Source organism: Benincasa hispida, chromosome 5, assembly GCF_009727055.1.
Source record: "Benincasa hispida cultivar B227 chromosome 5, ASM972705v1, whole genome shotgun sequence".
Lineage (NCBI taxonomy): Eukaryota > Viridiplantae > Streptophyta > Magnoliopsida > Cucurbitales > Cucurbitaceae > Benincasa > Benincasa hispida.
This window is the reverse complement of record NC_052353.1, coordinates 52,638,577-52,659,020: the sequence shown is the minus strand read 5'-3', so window position 1 is coordinate 52,659,020 and position 20,444 is coordinate 52,638,577. Positions and strand designations below refer to the sequence as shown.

General features: G+C 34.0%; 1 protein-coding gene across 1 annotated transcript; it reads right to left on the bottom strand.

Moving 5' to 3' along the window:
- Positions 1-1,701: 1,701 nt before the first annotated feature.
- On the bottom strand, positions 1,702-6,794 carry LOC120078081 (bromodomain-containing protein 4-like). Its single transcript, XM_039032289.1, has 9 exons — positions 6,231-6,794; positions 5,562-5,607; positions 5,400-5,478; positions 5,262-5,307; positions 5,066-5,164; positions 4,088-4,156; positions 3,642-3,996; positions 3,383-3,540; positions 1,702-3,009 (listed from the first exon to the last, which is right to left on the bottom strand). Exons 1-9 carry the CDS (start codon positions 6,705-6,707, stop codon positions 1,999-2,001), a joined length of 2,340 nt encoding a protein of 779 aa, XP_038888217.1. The 5' UTR covers positions 6,708-6,794; the 3' UTR covers positions 1,702-1,998.
- Positions 6,795-20,444: the final 13,650 nt, after the last annotated feature.

Below are 20,444 nucleotides of genomic sequence, written 5' to 3'. Positions count from 1 at the left end.
GTAGGGAAATGGTTAAGAGTAGAGAGTGGTGTGGACACTACATGCCAAGGACTAAGTAGGCTGAGAAGACTTTGCCATTTTCCCAAATTCAAACAAGAAAAAAAAATTAGAAAAAATAATATGCTTTCTTTGAAAGGGGAAAATTGTCTTGCTTTCAATCTTACCAAACAAAATGTTCAAACTTTGGCATTCTACCCTTTTTTTTTCCTATATCATATCTTTTGTTTAATGTTAAAGTTTTAAACTTTAGATGTTAAAGTGACACCAAGTTTAAAGTTAGTTTTTTTTTTTCTTTTTTTGGTGTGTGTTCTCTTTGACTAAAAAGTATTATCAAACCCCTTTTAAACTTTTTTTTAAAGAATAAACTATAATAATATAACCCCAAAAGTTATACCTAATGCTCTTGAATTTTATAAGATAAGTTTTAATTATGTTCTATTTTAACCTTTAAACTTTGGAATTATTTTTAAAGTACTCTTAAAGTGTTTTTGGTTATGACAAAAAACATAAACAGAGGCGAGGTGTAATTATAAAAACTATATGTAACATTATTGACAACTCAATTTTAACGATGTAAAATATTAAAACCGGTGTTGCCATTAATTTCAACTCAAAAGATATCATTGACATTATTTACAACATCGATCAAAAAATTAAAATTTACACATCAGTTGTCATGATTTTTTACATTGTAAATGTATCATGTATACATTTCAATTGTACAGATTAATTATTGTGTCATTTTTCGTTCATAATTATAATGGTAAATTCTTCAAGCGTATGTTTTTCAAAACTTACTTTAATGTGGAAAAATCTTTATAAAATTGGTCAATGGTTATGAGGATGGGAGAAGGAATTTCTTCCTGGAAAATTCAAAAAAAAATTCCCAACTTGACTTTTCCTTTGGTAGGCTTTTCTTTGGCCCCCATCTCTATGGCAAATTTTAACACCTCTAACAAAATCTTCAAAACATGTGAAGTAAGGTGATATAATTGTTTGAAAATGAGATTTTTTTTTTCCAAGAAAAATTTCGATAATTACTTTGAAGTTTAAATAAGAAAAAAAGTATCAAAAACCTTTTTATCAAAATAAATAATAAAACTAAATAAGACCTAAGGTTATAAAGTACAAAATGCCTATAAAATTTACTACTTTTTTTTATATATTCGTGAGTGTCTGAGCCAACTTATGTGCATGCGACTAATCTCACAGAATAATTTTTCTGACCCTACAACATTTGACAGAAACTTGTAGGAAATTAATTCCTAGGTAGGTGACCATCATGAAATGAACAATTAAGTTAGTTGTTGACAAAGATTAAAGACACCAAATAACACTTCAAGATCGATGATTCTATTTCCGACCTCGAAAAAAAAAAAACAAAGTTAAAGTCCAGAAGGAGAAAGCAAGCTATACCAATCCACCACTAGCTTGACTATCCTAATACCTACTTTCATCCTTCCTTCCATGTCAAATAACGAAATTCGGTTCATTTATGCTTTGATTTCAAGTTCAAAGCTCTCAATCTTGACCTTTTGTCCCAAAAAAGAAATTTATGGTGTAGCTCAAGCCAAATCAAATAAGCTATGTCACAACCAAAAAGATTTGTAAATTTGACAGACTTGTAGATTCAACATCATTTGAAGTACAAGAAACCATGCATGATCAACCAAATCCTGCCATCCCTGAGATTATTAAAGATGTGAAAAATAGAAAATAAACAATATATATATATGATTTCAAAAAAAAAAATCTTCCTACACTTTTCCAAGGACAGAAAATTTGGCATCTATCTCTTTTTCCCCCTGAATCTAAAAAATTAGGATACATAAATCTGTACAAGAACCCCTCTTCTAATGTTTTTACAACACAATTTGGTAGGGTTGATTTGATAAGGCTCCACCTTTGTCTCTCTACTCCAGGCAGGAGCAACAGATCTCAAACCCACCATTTCTATGGTTAATCAGAAGTTGAAAAATAATTAATAATTAGTAATCCTCAGAGCTGTAAAACCAAATCAGGGTGAGCAGAGTCCACCTTACTAGAGCTAGGAGATCCTGGAGATTTAAATCTCACATTCAGGTCCGGGGGAACCGATTCCGCTTTGTATGTTGTTGTTACTACTGCATCTGTTTTCTCTGGTGGTGATGGCCCCTGTTGCCGATGCGATCGTGGATGTGGACCGATTGCTGGGTTGACAAGAGCCTCATTCCCCGACCCAACCAATGAACTTGATGAGTTTGTTGTACTGGGATTGTTTTCGGGACATTTCGGTTCCTTCAGATTCAGACTGGTCACCGTTGCTGGAAGGATGAAATTAGCATTAGTCCTGGAGATCATTTCAAGCATTTGAGATGACTGAGGCTTTACACCAGTGGGCTCGGCCAGTCCTATTAGTTTCCCCCTGTGAGCAGAGAGATCAAAACCGTAAGCACCATTGAATCCATTTATACCAGGGCGGATTGTTGGACTCTGGTGTTTCTGAAATGAAGGCCTTGAGATTGGAATGCTACTTTCCAATACATTATAATCACTACCGGGATTCGACCCTTCAACTGTTTCTGCCTGTCCCTTGCAAGGCTCAGAAGATCGTCGAGTACTTGATGGTGATGACGAAGCTGCAGCAAACTCAGTGGGAGGCCTGGTTAACTGGCCATCTGAACTGGGGGCACGAGAAGGCTCGTCATGCATCTTGGATGATGTATCAGCTTCAGAGTTGTCGGATGATCGAACCCTCTTTTGTTCTGGAGTAACAGGCTTTACATCTGGACCCGAACTTTCATTCCCAAGAAAGGGCTGCAACGTGGACATTTGACCGAGTTCAGCTTGCGGTAGAAACACCCTCTTTGGTGTGGTATCATTTTCTACAACCCATCCAGGACCATAACTTGAACCTGAAGGCAAAGATCTTTCAATCTTCTTAGAAGCAACTGTCCAAGCTACAGATCCAAGATCTGCAGCAAATCGAGCAAGGCTTCTTGCATAAGCATGCTCCAAGAAAAGTCCAACCTGAATCACATAAAGAGCAAGTTATCCAACCGAGGAGTCTATGTAGGTTACTTGTATAATCCAAGTTGCCAGAACCAAATAGTGGAGAGTTTTCGGCAAAATTAGATAGATGAGGATGGTAAATATTTAAGGCAACACAATTAGCAAATCAGAAACTGAAAAAACAGCCCCATCCTCAACTATGCTTTTATATCTTATTTCATAACAAAGGCTATATCAGATGCCACAGCTCCAACTGAACTAATTTTAGTAAGGAAAGAACTGATTCAGAACTTCTGATTATAATTGAATAAATTCAGCATTCAATCTATACTGGCATTCGAGGCACGGCGCTTAAAAGATAATGTTAACAGTAATTAAGTTAGATACATACTGGCATTAAAACCTTCCTCTCTCTATCAAATGTATTTAACACAGAGGGCTCTAACAAAGCAGCTGCCGCTTGAAATTGGTTATATGTATTACGCCTATTCTCCTCGGAGACAATAGGCTTTTTCCCCTGTCTCACTGAATTAAATCTCAGTGCAGAACCTGCCAGGAAAGAATATTCTTCAAATCAAAATTTAGATTATATCTTAGTAGCACCCGTCGGGTGGATGCTATAATAAAACTGCTTGCCTAAGATTTCATACCTGTAATATCCTCGCTTCTATCAAATCTATTCTGGTTAAACAAATTAAATGCAGCATCACTATTAGAAGAAAAGGAGAATCTGCCAGAAAAATCAGCTAAACTAGGCTTTTCCAAATGATGAAGTCCTTTCCTCAAATCGCTGGACCGATTTGTGTTTTCACCACCAGTAGCAAGAGTCGCATCTGGGGAAAACTCTGAACCAGCGCGTTCCAAGGAAGGTCTACCTAATGGTTTTTTTAGATTCTTGGTTGGTGGTCTACCCCTTCTCACCACTTTAGGTTCTGGTTCATTATCATCACTATCTTGTCTCAAGTTCTTAAAATTCTTTTTTGCCAACTCTTGTATGGTACGTGCCTGACAAAAATATAATAATAACTTTTATTGTATGTGCATCGTGCAGAATGGAAACATAAATGACAATAAGGAAGTCTGGTGAAAATCAAACCTGCCGAAAATATATAGTATCTGGGGAATTATATTGCATTGCATTCGAACTGATTAAGAGAACGTCTTTCTACAGGAGAAAGAAACAGAACAAACATTACATCAATACTAATAAACAAAGCATAGAATTCTTTACAACTTGAGAAAAGCACTTAGTTTTAGGCTTTTGGGCTAAAACTCAAAGGTTCAACAAACAAATGGGAAAAATCATATCCAAGGAGATAACACAAGTCTGAATTGAAAGAAACAACCATTTACTTTAGAACAGATGATGCACATGCGATGCTTTTAAGCAACATGTATATACGTGTATGCTGAATAGTAATAGATAATTGAATTATAAGATAACTTAAGGAAATTGACCAACGGAGAACAACTGATAGAGGGGGAAGCAGATTGCAAAAGAATAAAGGAGAAACTTCATGAAATCTTAAACCATACTCTTATCGAACTAAACTGCAAAGTAGCACTGTGCTAACGTGTTGCTCATAAAAATAAGCATAACTAAATTTTAAATCAAGTTCTAGAACAAGGATTCTAATTCCCACAACCAGTTTGTTCAGAATCAAACATCCCTGTTCACTTATATAAATTAATCTATAGACCAGATGGTCAGGTAGATTTCCTATGCAGAAGAAAATACAATTTTAGAACCAAATAAACACAACAGAAGGAAAAGAAACTACTGGAAAATAACAGATAGAGTTCTGTATTAAAGCCTACAATGCCTAAATCATGAGTGATTGAAGTTTGCAAGCTTCACTATTCAGAATACCATCAAGATATTAAGTGAATCACCCTATTTCATTCCAACTTGGCAAATACAGTTAAGAATATTCATAACGAAGCAATTCGATTAACATGGTAAGGAACTTCAATCTTGTAGTGTACTGAACATGAAGGTATCTAGTATTCAGCAGAGCAAGAAAGGTAAACTAACGATTGAAATAAAACAGAAAACAATAAAGACTGATCGTACTTCAAACTGTTCCAAGCTGCTATAAGCTCCAGAAGTAAGCTTCTCCCGTACAGTCCCAAAATCCATCGGATGATCTATAATTTCGTGATAGTCTGGAAGCTACAAATAATAATTTTAAAAGTAAAATCAATGTAAAGATAGGACAAAGCATGTCATAAGACCCAAAAGCTGATGTGTCATCACTCCCAAAACCAACCTCGTTGGGGTCCACTGGTTCGGAAAACACACCATAGACGTCCTTCCTGGAATTAAAAGCACCAAGAGAATTAATATTAAATAAAAGGGCACAACACACAGTGTCAAAACCACAGAAAGAAGAGCTAAAAAAACACACTTTTGAAGCCTGTCGAGGATGAAGACTAAAAGCTTCTTATCTGGTAAAGGCGTCGAGGGTCCCGAATCCATATGCACCCCTGCATATAATTATGTCCATAATAATTAAAAACAGTCATAAACATAGTTTTCAAAGAAGTGGCGTGTGATTATTGACAAAAACCTTCAAGGGTTTCTGATGGGTTTGTAGCAGAAATGGACTTTTCACCCTGAAACATCAAAAGGAATAAACCAATGGCAACAGTTATACTCGGCAAATAATTTTCCCATTATGGGTGAGGCTTCAGAAACAGAACAGATCTAATAAAAAGGTAAACAGGACTGGGAATCAGAGTGCCACGAATGGGAAAAAGAACGCAGCTATCACCAGAGAAAATAATTAAGGGAAGAAAAGACAAATCCGAACTTTTTGGTTTAAAAATATGACAGTCAAATCATATGGTTTGTAAGGAAGATAAGTACCCAGTAAATGCTAATATATCAAATAGTGAGCATCAAATTTAAATATGGTGAAGATAAGAATTTGAACCAAAACTTAAATCCCAGTGTTAGCCATTTCAAATTAACGAAGTCAACCATCCTTGACTGAGATACTCAAAAACCCAACAACAAAATTCAAGAGTGCGAAATTCAAGGAAACTCTTTCAAATATCGTCAACGTATTTTTCTCCCCACACCCACAAAAATAAAAACGTACAAATCTCCCAAAAAAAAACTAACAAACAAAGAAAACTTTGCCGCCTTAACAATTACTACTCCTCAACAAGATCAACCCCCACTTCCCCAAACCCCAAAAAAACATCACATCAAAAAACCCCAAATTTTGCAGTACCTTCTCGGAGTCTTGGATCCTAGATCCCTCCCCAATCGAACCGATCTTCCGTTTCTTGTTAATCGAGGCAGCATTACCATCCCCTTCCGCATTAGAATCGGAACCACAAGAATTAAGAGACGAGGAATTGACTGGGGATTTCTGGGAGTGCAATCTAACAACAAGCTTGAGTTTCTTCTCGCGGCGGTTCCCAGCCAATTCGTTGTTGTATTCAGCATCTTCGTGGTCATCAGCGACCTCATCGGGAGTGAGTTCGTCGGTGTTGGGATTCCGACGAGTAGATCGCCGCAAGGGAGTTGGGGAAGCGTAATTAGGGTTGGAAATTGAGCTGTTGATTCGTTTGGTTTGGTGTTGTTGCTGTTGCTTTTGGTCTTGCTGTTCTTGCTGTTCTTGCTGCTCCTTGAGATTCCGCTTTTGAAGATCCAACAACGATGGCCGCCCTTTCTTCCTCTTCTTCCTCTCCACTACCTTACCCATTTTTTGCTGCTCCTCTGTTCTTTCTCTCTCTCCCACCCCGCTTCTCTCTCTCTCTCTCTCTCCTCTCTCTCTCCGGAGAGATAAAACAAACAAAAGCCGTATTATTCTATTTTATTTTTATTTTTTTATTATTTCCTTTTTCAATTATTTCTATTTTCTTTTCTTCTTTTTATTATAATATTCACATTGCTACTTAACTTTCATGTTAGTTTTAGTTTCAAATTTCGAATCAACCTTTGAAATATCGATGTCTATAAATGTTGATGCATGAATTTAGCAAATATATATATATATATATATATATATATATATATATTGATAAAATAAATAGACATTTTATTGTTTTTAAAAAGTACTATAAAATTTTTAAAAATAATTATTATATAAATTGATAAATAAAGGTATTTATATATATTATTATATATATATATATATAGATAAAGGTATTTAAAAAAAAACAAGTGTTAATAGGTATATTTTAGTGGCTTTTTTTTGTGTTGTTTATTTTATTTATGTTTTGTATATTTTTTTTATGATATAATGGAATTTTTTATTCACCCCTTGTGTTATGCTAAACTTATTGAAATACGAAAATATAAATAGGAATGTCGAAATGTCGATATAAATTTAACATTGGTTCTATTTATGTACTTGTTATTTTGGATATTTTTTTAGTTTATATACCATATAAAGGTAGTGTCAACTAGTATAAAATATTTTTTTTTATAGTTCAAATTAGGGGTGTTTGTGGGGTTGAGTCGAAGTACTTTTTGGATCCAGTCAATTATTCTATTTGTAAATTTCTTCAACCCAAATAAATTTTTATTAAAAAATTAACACAACTCAACTCAACCATGAAATATTTGAGTTGGGTTGGTTCGGGTTACTCAGATCATTTGTTTAATTTTTTATTCTAAAAATAAGTAAAATATTAATACGTAGAAATTTGATTTAATTATTTTAAATATCGATTTAAGACTAACAACTCAATTTCAATTTATATAATACAAATTTTCTTTACAAAGTATTAAAAACTATTTTTATGAATTGAATTATTAGAGAATAAATTATCTAAAAGATAACGAAATTAAATACAACAAAAATAAATATATCTATACATAATTATATGACAAGTAAAAAAGTACATATATTTTAAAGTAAATAATAAGCTTTGGTGACTTAGATGAACTCTTGAACCAATCTAACAAAAAAAAAAAAAAAATCACTTATTTGAACTCAACTCAACCCAAACTACATATATTAGATTGAATTGATCGATTTTTTTGGATCATCGAATTTTTTAAATGCCCCTAATTAAAATGGCATAGTATTTGTACTAACAAACTTAAAAGATAGGGGGAGACAAATTTTTTACCTCTCTTCTCGATATTTTGAAATTATTCAAATATGCTTCTTAGTAATTTTACTCTTAAAATAAATGAAGATTAACGTAGTAGTTGAGTTGTACTCTTAGTTATATGTAACTCGTAGAAAATAAATAACAAATTACTATTGTGTTTTTAAAATCTTGGTTGTCGTTGCTTCGTTTTTAATTGTGCAACTACATATATTTTTGTTACTCATCTTATTCAAACAAATTTCAAGATTAAAGTAAAAGTAAAACTTTTAAAATAAATAGATATAAATAAAAGGTTAAAATATCATTTTCGGTGTTTATAATTAGAAGTTTGTTCAATTTTTGTCTCTATCCCATTTTAATTTTCATACTTTTAATAAATTTTAAATTTACTCACTTCGAGTTTTTCAAAATTAATATTTACTGAAATTGATTAAATAGTCATCATAATTGTAATTTTCATGTTAAGTAAATACAACATGTGAATATATTTTCTAAAGTTTATAGTAATTAGAAATGTTAATTGGATTTTAAAAAACTGTTAAAATAATAATAATAAACCAGCATAGAAATTAAATTTAAAATTTATTGAAATTACCAATATTAAAATTGGACAATCAAAATTATGTTGACTAAATTTTAATAAATGCTAAAATATAGGGACAAAAATGATAATATTAATCCAAAACAATAAACTAAATGTTAAACATTTATTAATTAATTGTCTTTTCAAGGAGTTCTTGTAACTTTGAGGAGGTGGAACGCATGCTTGTCACGTGATTTCACCTGGGGACTAATGAGTATCTGACACGTGGACCACGAAAACTAATTTTGTTCGAGAAGGAACAGAAATTTTTGTCATTTTCATGGAATTGTGTACGTGGCGGCAGAGAAATTTTTGAACTGGTGCAACGCCCTTTCTCAAATAATGTTTGATTTTTTATGTTTTTCGTTTTTTAAACTTTATAAAGTTTCTTTTTTTCTTTTTAATTTTGTTGTTTTTTGGTTTGAGAAAAAAATATTTTTGTAGTTATGTGATGCTAGCTCGTGTAATTAGTTTTTTTTTTTTTCATTTAATAGTTATTTAGTTTTTATGTTAAAAAATATAAGTTTATAAACCCTATGTTTACCCATTAAATTTTCAATCTTGGTATGAGAATTGGGTTCAAAATTCAAGCCACTTTTTAAAATGTAAGAGAATAAAATAAATTTTTAAAATTTATTTTTGTGTTTAGAATTTGGTTAATAACTCAAATATTTGTATCAACCATGATTAAAAATTTGTGAGAAAAATAATTTAGAATTTGTTGGGAAAAATCCTCTCATTTCTACTCTGAGAATAAGCAAAAAAAAATAACGGGTAAATTAAAATAAAATTAGAAAAGTAGAAAACCTTAAACATTTTCCACTATGTAAAAAATTGTTACAATCAGACAGAATAATTTTCTCACTAATCTCATCTACAAGAGCACTCTCTCAAATTATTTATATTACTCACACCATTTAATCTCACTCTCGATCTAGATAATACAAAAGGGAAATTAACTTGAGTTAACACACCAAAACTCAAAATGTTTATAACTAAAACTACTTGAAACCAAAGGCATTAACTTCTTTTATAGCTCTTAGAGCCCATTTTGAACTTTTTCGGTTAGAACAACTACACTTCTAATATTTTGTCAAAACCTAATTGAATTTTCTATTAGAATAAATGACATGTGGTTTTTCTTCCAGGGTTGCATCATTTCAATGTGATGGAGTGCATTCTTTCATAAATAATTATGTCTTCTCATAAATAACCAACTCAACTTGAAGAAGAGACCAACTATTCAAATATCACAAATTAGTATATAAATATGTATTTTTTTCAAATTGCAACTTCAACTTTTCATAAGCTTTTCTCCTATAAACTTTTTCACCTTTTATAAATTCATTTACGTTTGGTTGATTCCACATGGTGAGTTTGTTGAATCTTGTGGACAAGGTGTTACTTCCATAAGGAATGTAATATGTTATATCTTATGAGACAATTAACCTTAAATTCCTTAAAGTGAGTAAAAGTGTCTTAATTAAAGAGACAACGTGAATTCGTTGGACTCAATTATCTCTACTGTATACAAAATTTTGTATTTTTCAATATTATAATTTCAAAAGCCAGTTTTGTATTTTTCAATAAACTGAACTTCCTTTGATAATTATTACATATAATAGACTTTATTTCCTGATAAATATCTAAATTCATAGCAACTATCGAAAAACATAAATAAAAATTTAAAATCTCTTTTATTTTTAACTTTTAAAAACGTTACCCAATTGTGAAACACTCTTTTAAGACTAGACAATAAAACAAAGAGATAAATAAATAAAAATGATGTTTTATAGTACAATAATGACATAGAACAAAAATTTGGATAACTATATTATTCTAGGTCATCATCACACAATTTTAGGTCATTGTTTCTCTTCAAAATTCTATTGGAGTTCTATTCTAGGAGTACTTTTGAAATGTTTATAAAAGTTTGAGAGTAATATTGCAACTTTTAAAAGTATTTGAATATTTTTTAAACAACGGAGTAAAATTTAAATGTATTTATTATAATTTAGCCATAAATAATAACCAACTCAAATTTTATAATTTTTTCATTTAACATTTTTTTTAAAGATATTTCCCCATCACACTCACATTAAAATAATAATATTTTTTTTTAAAAAAAAAAGAAGAAGAATTTTTTACCACATTATAAAATATGATTTGACAATTGGACGGGATGTAAAAAGATAGGTGCCACCTAATTCTTAAATAAAATTTTGATTACTTCCTGAGTCCAAGGCAGTTACTATTTGGCCACAACGTCAAGTTTTGTTTGACTTATTTTGGGTTGTTTTTGGGTTAAATTTCAAATTTAGTTATTAATTTTTAAGTAGGTGTCTAGTCTAACTTTAAATACTTTTTAAATTTTGTGTTCAACAGGTCATAATCATTTTTTTATCCAAATCTCAAAGTCATGTTTGTTAACAATTTTGTTTTTAAAAACCAAGCATATAAATACTATTTCCACTTCAAAAAATTTTTAATTTTATTATCTACTTTTTACCAATGATTTAAAAAACGAAACCAAAATTTTGAAAACTAAAAAAAAGTAATGTTTAAAAACTTGTTTTAGTTTTTGGACTTTGCCTAAGAATTCAACTACTACACTTGAAAAAAAAAATGCAAATCATTGTAGGAAACAAGAAAAAATTGGCTTAGTTTTTTTTAAAAAAACGAACAACAAATGAAATAGTTATCAAACGAGACTCAAAATTATTCAGTTTTATGTCCAAATTCTAATCAAAACTTCTTGAATATGTTATGAATATGTTATATAAAGATTGAGAAGTTTGAGACTCTTTAGGCATTTTTTAAGTTTGTGAACCTATTAACAAGAATTCAAAGTTACATGACTCAAATACTCGATGAAGTTGAAAAATTGGTTATTAATAGTATTTCTTTTATTAGTATTCTTTTCCTTTTATAATACGTGAAGTTGGGAGAGTTGAACATCTAATTTTGAAGTTAATAATTGAGGTATGTTTATTTTGACTTTTTTTTTCTTTAATAGTGCTAAGGATCTTCATTTGTACTAAAATCTTAAAATTTTTACATAAAAATAAAAAATAAATTTATTTTACACTTTGTTTAAAGTGTATATTTTTTTGTTAAAAAAAAAACATTTGTTTAGCCAATTTTTTTTTCTAAAATTCATACACATCAGCTATTCAATGAACATGACATTTCTATTAATAATATTAATTTGTTCTCAAGACATGTAATTTCAACATGTTCAAATTATGACTAATATTCTGTTGACAATTTGGATGTGCTCATTCAAAGAAGTATCTTCATAGATTCATGTGAATCTTATAGGTTAATTAGTTCATATTAATTTATAAACACATTTTAATCCTTTTAAGATTTGGGTTGAAATAACGTTTTGAATGTTTTTACACAAACAACCTGTAAGACCCTAACACTAAATCTAAAGTGGGAGGTTAAATAGAGAAGAAAAACCTAAGAAAGGATATTGGAACAAAGGGAGGAAAACATTTAAATTATCCAAAAAGAGACCAAAAATCCAAATGCCTATGAGGGGCTTAAAACAAGTTGGATGTAAGAAGGTATGGAGGATGGAAGCAAGAAGACTTGAAAAATGGGACCTAAAATCCCTAATAATAAACCAAAATCCCCTACGCGATTAGCATACAACCAATGCAAAGGCATACATGAGCCATGCGGACACGGGTAGGAAGCATGCATCGAATGAGCATGCTAGGCACGCAGCCCATGCGGCGATGGTGTATGCCGAGCACGAAGCCCATGCATCGATGGTGTATGCAGAGCGTGCAGCCCATGTGTCGATGGTGTATACCGAGTGCCCTGCCTATGCGTCGAACAGGCAAGCGGACAAGCCATCCTATGCGTCAAAGCGCTGCCGAGCAGCCATTCGTCGATGCGTTATGCCAAGCGCATGCCCATGCGGCCGAGAGTGCCTATGCAGCCGAGCATGCAAGCGTCTAGGCAGCACATCGTGCATCGATGGTCAGCACTATGCGTCCATGTTTAGTAGGCCGAGCAAGCACCACCTAGCAAGCCATGCGTCGAGAGTGAGCGGCCATCCCATGCGTTGGTGATGGCCAACTCATACGTTGGCTAAGTGGGACTTTGATGAAGGAAGGGTGAGTTGCTATGCATTGAGGATCAAAGGTAAGGCTAATTGATGGAAAACTTCAAGGGAAAATGCCAATGGTTTACGAGCATAAGTCTTAGACAATTTAAATAGAGAAATATGTTAAGTATTTAAGCGATTTATGTGGCAAAAGGAGGATCATACAAAATTCTAGTAGAAGGTGGACAAAGGAGATTTCATGCAATTGAAGTCTTATCACCCCAAGCAGGAGGTGGGTGAAGGAGATTTCATATTAAAAAAAAGGAGATTTTGGCTGTTAAACTGAAATGAGAACAACTCAAGGCTAGGCTGGATAGGCTAAGTGTTGGCAGCTCCAAAGTGAGACAAATGGGAGTTGAGTTGTCACCATGAGGTGAGTTTGGAATGACTATAAATACATGGGTTGGGCAAGAGGAATTTATTCATACCATCACCTAAATTGTGTGTTGAGAGTATATTTAGAGAGTTACGTTTGAGTTATTAGGGTGCCAAGTTGATTGGAGATAAAAAAAAAAAAAAAAAAACAAAGGTTGCATTGGTGAGGCATTCAGTCAACCGGACGCACAGCTAGTCCACACCCTACATGCATGCAGCACTGTGTCCGCTCGTCCACACGTGCCTCGCTCGACACATCCCACGCGCTAGCCCAGTGCAACTGCATTTCCTGTGCGACGCATCACGGCCAGTGCAATGCACGTCCAACACATCAACCCCCTGTGCGACACAGCACGCCCATCCTACCTACTGCCAATGCCCAGCTGCCTACCACGGTCCAAATAACCTCTAAGGAGGCTAATTTTGGGATTTTGGCTAAATTTGAGTAAGGTAAGTTGGTATTTTCATTATATAAATGGTTTTTGACATTATTTATTGATATAACAAGTATTAATTGAAGAATTTCCATTAATATGGAGGAATTCTCGAGAAGGTATTCTCAAGGTGATTTTAGTAGAAAAACTTGCTTGCGGTGAGTGTTTACTTAGTTTTATACATTGATATATGAATAAATGCATATGTAAGTGCAAAATGCATGTTGATGATGTTATGTTGTTGCCATGATATTGTTTGTGAAATTTCTATGGAAACTGAGATTATACCTGGACTACATAAATTAGCATGCTTAACAAAAGGTGCTTGGCAGGAAAATATAGTCAGCCTCGGTCGACGGGAAATAATAGTCGTTAACGACCAACGGGAAATATAGTCAAGTTACATAAGCATGACTAGCGGGAAAAGAAATTTTGATGTGCACATTGGCGAGAAAAGAGGGTTATAGGAAAGTTTCCATAAAAAGTTGTTATGATTGATAATGTGTTCATGATATGAGCATGCCACGTATAGCATGGAACAGGAGGATGATGATTGGATGAATATACACATGATCATGCATAAATTATACTAGACTTATGATTATGTGATTGATTTCCTAAAAATATGTTTTGCAAAGTGATTATTATTTTAAAAGCACCACTCACTAGGCTTAGTAGTTCACACTCTTCCAAATGTTTTCTTATATCCCCCTCCCCCCCAGGTAGCAAAGCGGAGCGTTCAGAAAGGAGTCTACCAACCACCAACGCACCAAGACTTGGTAAATTCTCAGGGCACGGCTCGGATCATGTAATAAAGAATATAGGAAATTGAACTATGTGTATGAAAGTTAGATATATTATTGTAAACATGTTAAAGTCTTAATAGATAAGGGGGGAAATGTTAAATTGAAATATTATCTTGGAATACTACTGGTGTATCCTCACGTTCCCTTCCAGGTCTTGAGGGCTAAGGCTAAAGAGGGGGTGTGACAACTTGGTATCAGAGCAAAGGTTTACATAAAACCTGGGAAAAGTTCAGTCTAGCATAAGTATAAATAGAATCTAGGAAAAATAAAGGAAAAAAGGATAGGTTAAAGCCAAAGCGGCATCAGGAAAAGGCTTACCTAAGGTAGGAAAGCCAGATAATATTAGAAACTAGGCCAGGTCAAAACCTAAAAAGAAATAAATATAATGAAATATATTAGGAAAAACCTAAAGTAGAATCAGGAAAGGTTGGGAGAAATAAATGAGGAATAATAAGTGGACATTGGGAAATATGAGAAAAGGGAAGTGAAAATAAAGAAATTAGTAAGTAATAACCTGAATAATGTCTAATGTAGGAAATGAATCCGAGCAGACAAGACTGGTGGTGGAATGACTCAGGAACGCAAGCTGGAAACCATGGCACTAACCCAGAAGAAAACCCTGAAAGATTTGAGAATAGTGTGAACAATAATACTGAATATCCTATTACTTTGAACAATGCAAACTTGGTGGAATCCCGAACTAATATGGGATGTCCACAGTGTGGTAAAAAACATAGCGGTCTGTGTCTGAAAGGGACCGGAATTTTCTATGGGTGTGGCAAGATTGGCCATATCCGCAAAAATTGTTATACTTTTCAGAGGAAAACGAGGGAGATCAAGGAAAAATATCAATGAGAACTGGCCGGAGGTTCGAGTTCAAGAAGTAACAACATACTGCCTGAACTAACGGTGGACCAAGAATGGGCGCGTGCAGGAAAGAAGGATATTCCTCGACGTATCGTGATCGAATTCGAGGAACAACCCACCTATGACTCTAACAACGTGGAATCCTATAAATCTTGTATTTTCTGTAAGGAAATAGGACATGTTCAAGAAGGTGTGCATGGAGAAACGAAAGGATGTGTCTTAACTTTGAAAACTTACGACTATTGGAGAACGAGTAAACAAATAACTACGTAGACTGGAAGAAACTACTAATGTAAATAGCAACAATGTTCATAAATAAAAATAGTATGTTGATAACATATGTCTAATTTATATGTGAATGGTTGTAGACAAAATGCTAAGAAGTGGAAAACGTAGAATTGGGCAACCCTCTAGGAATGAAAGTAAAAGTGCTTCAAGCCATCCAAAAGAGAAATCCAGGGAGGAAGAACAAATGGATAAATTCACCGAAAGACTTCAAGCAAGCTTATAAAATATACAACCTAATCCCGAGAAGAAATATGGGATAGAACGATTGAAGGCATTGGAAGCCACAAACTCTGAAGAAACAAAGAATCCTGCAGATGCAGAAGCATGGATGAATCAAATAGAAAAATGTTTCGAAGTGATGAGATGTCTTGAAAATCGTAAGGTAAGTTTTGCCATATTTTTACTGCAAAAACAGGCAGAAGATTGGTGGAAGCTACTAAGGAATAGGAAGGGCGATTAAGAAGAAATATGTTGGGAGGAATTTCGAAAAGCATTTTTCGAAAGATTCTATCCTCGATCATTTAGGGATATGAAACAAGATGAATTCCTACAGCTCATGCAGGAAAACATAACTATAGCGGAATATGAATTAAAGTATACGGAGTTATCCAAGTATGCTTTAAACATAGTGGTAGATGAAAAGGAATTCTGTCGAAGGTTTGAAACAGGATTAAGATAAGAGATTCAAACTCCCGTCACAGCAACCGTGGAATGGGGAGAATTTTCAAAGCTAATAAAAGTCACGATGAGAGTAGAAAGAAGTTTAACGACGGAAGAAGTAAGACCAGAAAGAGACTCGTCAATGAGTTGGTAGTAGAGAGAATAACCAAGAAGTTTTACCCCCAGGGTAGAAAGCAGAAGTGAATGGAAAAGAAGAGGAGCTATCAATACTAAAGCAGATCCTGAACGAGAGAGCCAAATAAATGAGTCAATGATGAGCATTAACCAAAGACCAAGATGCCCGATCTGTAATAAATATCATTGAGGAAGATGTTGGGATACCCAAGAACGATCATACACATGTTTTAAGTGTGGCAGACCAGAACACTTTAAACGAGAATGTCCTCAGTTAATGGATACTGGAAATGTACAACCACCAAACAACCCATGAGGAAGATCAACGACGATTGAAGGAGGACGAACTGTAGGAGGGAGAAAAGAGAAAACAGGAAAAATGACATTAGGGAAACTATATGGACTAACTCAGGATAGGGAAGACAATATGTCGGTGGTGAAAAAAGGGAAAGAGAAAGTTTTAGAAGACGAGAATAGAAAGTTGTGGTGTAATAAAACTATATGAGGCAAATTACTAAATAAAAGTTCTATTGTAAATTAAGTTTTGTTTAATTTCAAGGACGAAATTATTTTAAGGGGGTGGTAAATGTAAGACCCTAACACTAAATCTAAAGTGGGAGATTAAATAGAGAAAAAAATCCTAAGAAAAGATATTGGAACAAAGGGAGGAAAATATTAAAATTATCCAAAAAGGAGACAAAAGATCCAAACGCCTGTGAGCGGCTTAAAACAAGTTAGACGCAAGAAGGTATGGAGGATGGAAGCAAGAAGACTTGAAAAATGGCTAAGGGTTGCATACAATCAACGCAAAGGCATATACAATCCATGCGGACACAAGTAGGAAGCATGCGTCGAGTGAGCATGCTAGGCGCACAGCTCATGCGTCGATGGTGTATGCAGAGTGCGCAGCCCATGCGTTGATGGTGTATGCCGAGCGCACAGTCCATGCGTCGATGGTGTATGCCGAGCACACAGCCCATGTGTCGATGGTGTATACAAGGCGCCCTACCTATGCATCGAACGTGCAAAGGGCAAGCCATTCTATGCGTCGAAACGCTGTCAAGTATGCCAAGACTGCCGAGCAGCCATGCGTCGATGCACTATGCCAAGCGCACACCCATGCGGCCGAGCACGCAAGCGCCTAGGCAGCACACCGTGCGTCGATGGTCAACACCATGCATCCATGTTTAGTAGGCCGAGCAAGCACCACCTAGCAAGCCATGCGTCGAGGGTGAGTGGCCATCTCATGCGTTGGTGATGGCCAACTCATGCGTTGGCTAAGTAGGATTTTGATGAAGGAAGGGTGAATTGCTATATGTTGAGGATCAAAGGTAAGGCTAATTGATGGAAAACTTCAAGGGAAAATGCCAATGGTATACGAGCATAAGTCTTAGACAATTTAAATAGAAAAATATGTTAAGTATTTAAGTGATTTAGGTGGCAAAAGAAGGATCACACAAAGTTCTAGTAGGAGGTGGACAAAGGAGATTTCATGCAATTGAAGTCTTATCACCCCAAGCAGGAGGTGGGTGAAGAAGATTTCATGCAAAAAAAAGGAGATTTTGGCTGGCAAGCTGAAATGAGAACAACTTAAGGCTAGGCTGGGTAGGCTAAGTGTTGACAGCTCCAAAGTGAGACAAATGGGAGTTGAGTTGTCACCACGAGGTGAGTTTGGAATGGCTATAAATAGAGGGGTTGGGCAAGAGTAATTTATTCATTCCATCACCTAAATTATGTGTTGAGAACATATTTAGAGAGTTACGTTTGAGTTATTAGGGTGCCAAGTTGATTGGAGATCAAAAGAAACAAAGGTTGCATCGGTGGGGCATTGAATCAGTCAGACGCACAGCCAGCCCACACCCTGTGCGCACGCAGTGCTGCATCTGCCTGTCCGCGCGTGCCTCGCTCGACGCATCTCGAGCACTAGCCCAGCATACCTGTGCGACGCATCATGCCCAGTGCAACGCACGCATAACGCGTCAACCCCCCTGTGTGGCACAGCACGCCCACCCTGCCTAGTGCCAATGCCCAGCTTCTTACCATGGTCCAAATAACCTCTAAGGAGACTAATTTTAGGTTTTTGGCTAAATTTGAGAAGGGTAAGCTGGTATTTTCATTATATAAATGGTATTTTGGCATTATTTATTGATATAACAAGTATTAATTGAGGAATTTCTATTAATATGGAGGAATTCTCAAGAAGGTATTCTCAAGGTGATTTTAGTGGAAAAACTTGCTTGCGGTGAGTGTTTACTTAGTTTTATACATTGATATGTGAATAAATGCATATGTAAGTGCAAAATGCATGTTGATGATGTTATGTTGTTGCCATGATATTGTTTGTGGAATTTCTATGGAAACTGAGATAATACCCGGACTACATAAGTTAGTATGCTTAACAAAAGGTGTTTGGTGGGAAAATATAGTCAGCCTCGGTCGGCAGGAAATAATAGTCGGTGACGACCGGCGGGAAATATAGTCAAGTTACCTAAGCATGACTAGCGGGAAAAGAATTTTCGATGTGCACATTGCGGTGAAAGAGGGTTATAGGAAAGTTTCCATAAAAAGTTGTTATGATTGATAATGTGTTCATGATATGAGCATGCCACGTATAGCATGGAACTGGAGGAAGATGATTGGATGAATATACACATGATCGTGCATAAATATACTAGACTTATGATTATGTGAAGATTTCCCAAAAATATGTTTTGCAGTGATTATTATTTTAAAAGCACCACTCATTGGGCTTAGTAGCTCACACTCTTCCAAATGTTTTCTTATATCCCCCTCCCCCCAGGTAGCAAAGACTAACCACCAACACACTAGGACTTGGTAAATTCTCAGGGCACGGCTCGGATCATGTAATAAAGAATAGAGAAAATTGAACTATGTATATGAAAGTTAGATAGATTATTGTAAATATGTTAAAGTCTTAATAGATAAGGGGGAAAATGTTAAATTGAAATATTATCTTGGAATACTACTGGTGTATCCTCACGCTCTCTTCCAGGTCTTGGGAGCTAAGGCTAGGGAGGGGTGTGACACAACCATCCTTTTAAATATTTAAAAGGTCAATTTAAATAAATTTACGAAATAATTCACATGAGTACACAATTTAGAAAAATGTAATTGAATTTTGAAAGAATGGGACAAAGCCCTATAGCGACAACTTCCTCGAAATATCCTATTCATATGTGCATCTTGAAAAAAAATGAAGAGCGATTTTAATAGGTAGCAATTAGTTGTTTATATTTTGGAAATATAGCAAATTTTGATACATATACTCATTGGATAGCAAATTAGCAATTTATTGATTGTAAATATATTTTCCAAAATTTATAGACAAAATTCTATTTGATAATATTTTTTTTTAAAAAAATCAACCATAAATTAGTATTAAGGATTAAATTTAAGATTTATTAAAAGTAGAAGTTTCAACCCACAAAGGCCTTAATAAACAATGCTAAATTTTATAAATGGCTTGAAGTTGTTTTTTTTTTTTTTTTCAAATAATGACCTAATTGGCTTTTTTTTTTTTTTAAATAATATTAGGATTCATTTACTAATAATCCCTTATTCATATTATTTTTTAACCTAAAAAAGAGAGAGCAAAAGAAAATCAAGAAAGGAAAGACTTGTTTTCTCACAATTTAAAAACCCTAAAAACTTATTTTTATAAGTTTTAATTTAATCTTAATTCTTTTTTTTTTTCTTTTTATACTTTATTTTAAAGGTCAACGTTGCAGTGAAAATTCAAAATCTGCTACTGTGGAAAATACAATATGTGTAAGGGTATATATTCGTGTAGACATTTATATATATGTGTATATATGATAAATTATGTGGAATATATATGTATCAATTTCAAATATATACATTTGAATATATGACAAACTAATAAATCTCGATACTAAAATTTAAATATGGAGTATATATATTATATAAAAACCTTAAATCTGTAATTATCCGGATTACATTTAGAATAAACCTAGTATATATTTAAAATAAACTTAATATATATACATAAGGATGAAAACAAAGATGTATAACCATAACTTAGCATCAAATGCAGTCCACTGAAATTGAAATTTTAAGAAAGAATTTGC

What these genes read in the sequence shown, in the direction of transcription:
- LOC120078081 (XM_039032289.1), bottom strand. Translation starts at nt 6,707, where the DNA reads ATGGGTAAGGTAGTGGAGAGGAAGAAGAGGAAGAAAGGGCGGCCATCG. An exon ending in CCCATCAGAAACCCTTGAAG is followed by an intron (nt 5,479 to 5,561) that starts GTTTTTGTCAAT and finishes AATTATATGCAG; the next exon opens with GGGTGCATATGGATTCGGGA. An exon ending in GCAGCTTGGAACAGTTTGAA is followed by an intron (nt 4,157 to 5,065) that starts GTACGATCAGTC and finishes TTTCTCCTGTAG; the next exon opens with AAAGACGTTCTCTTAATCAG.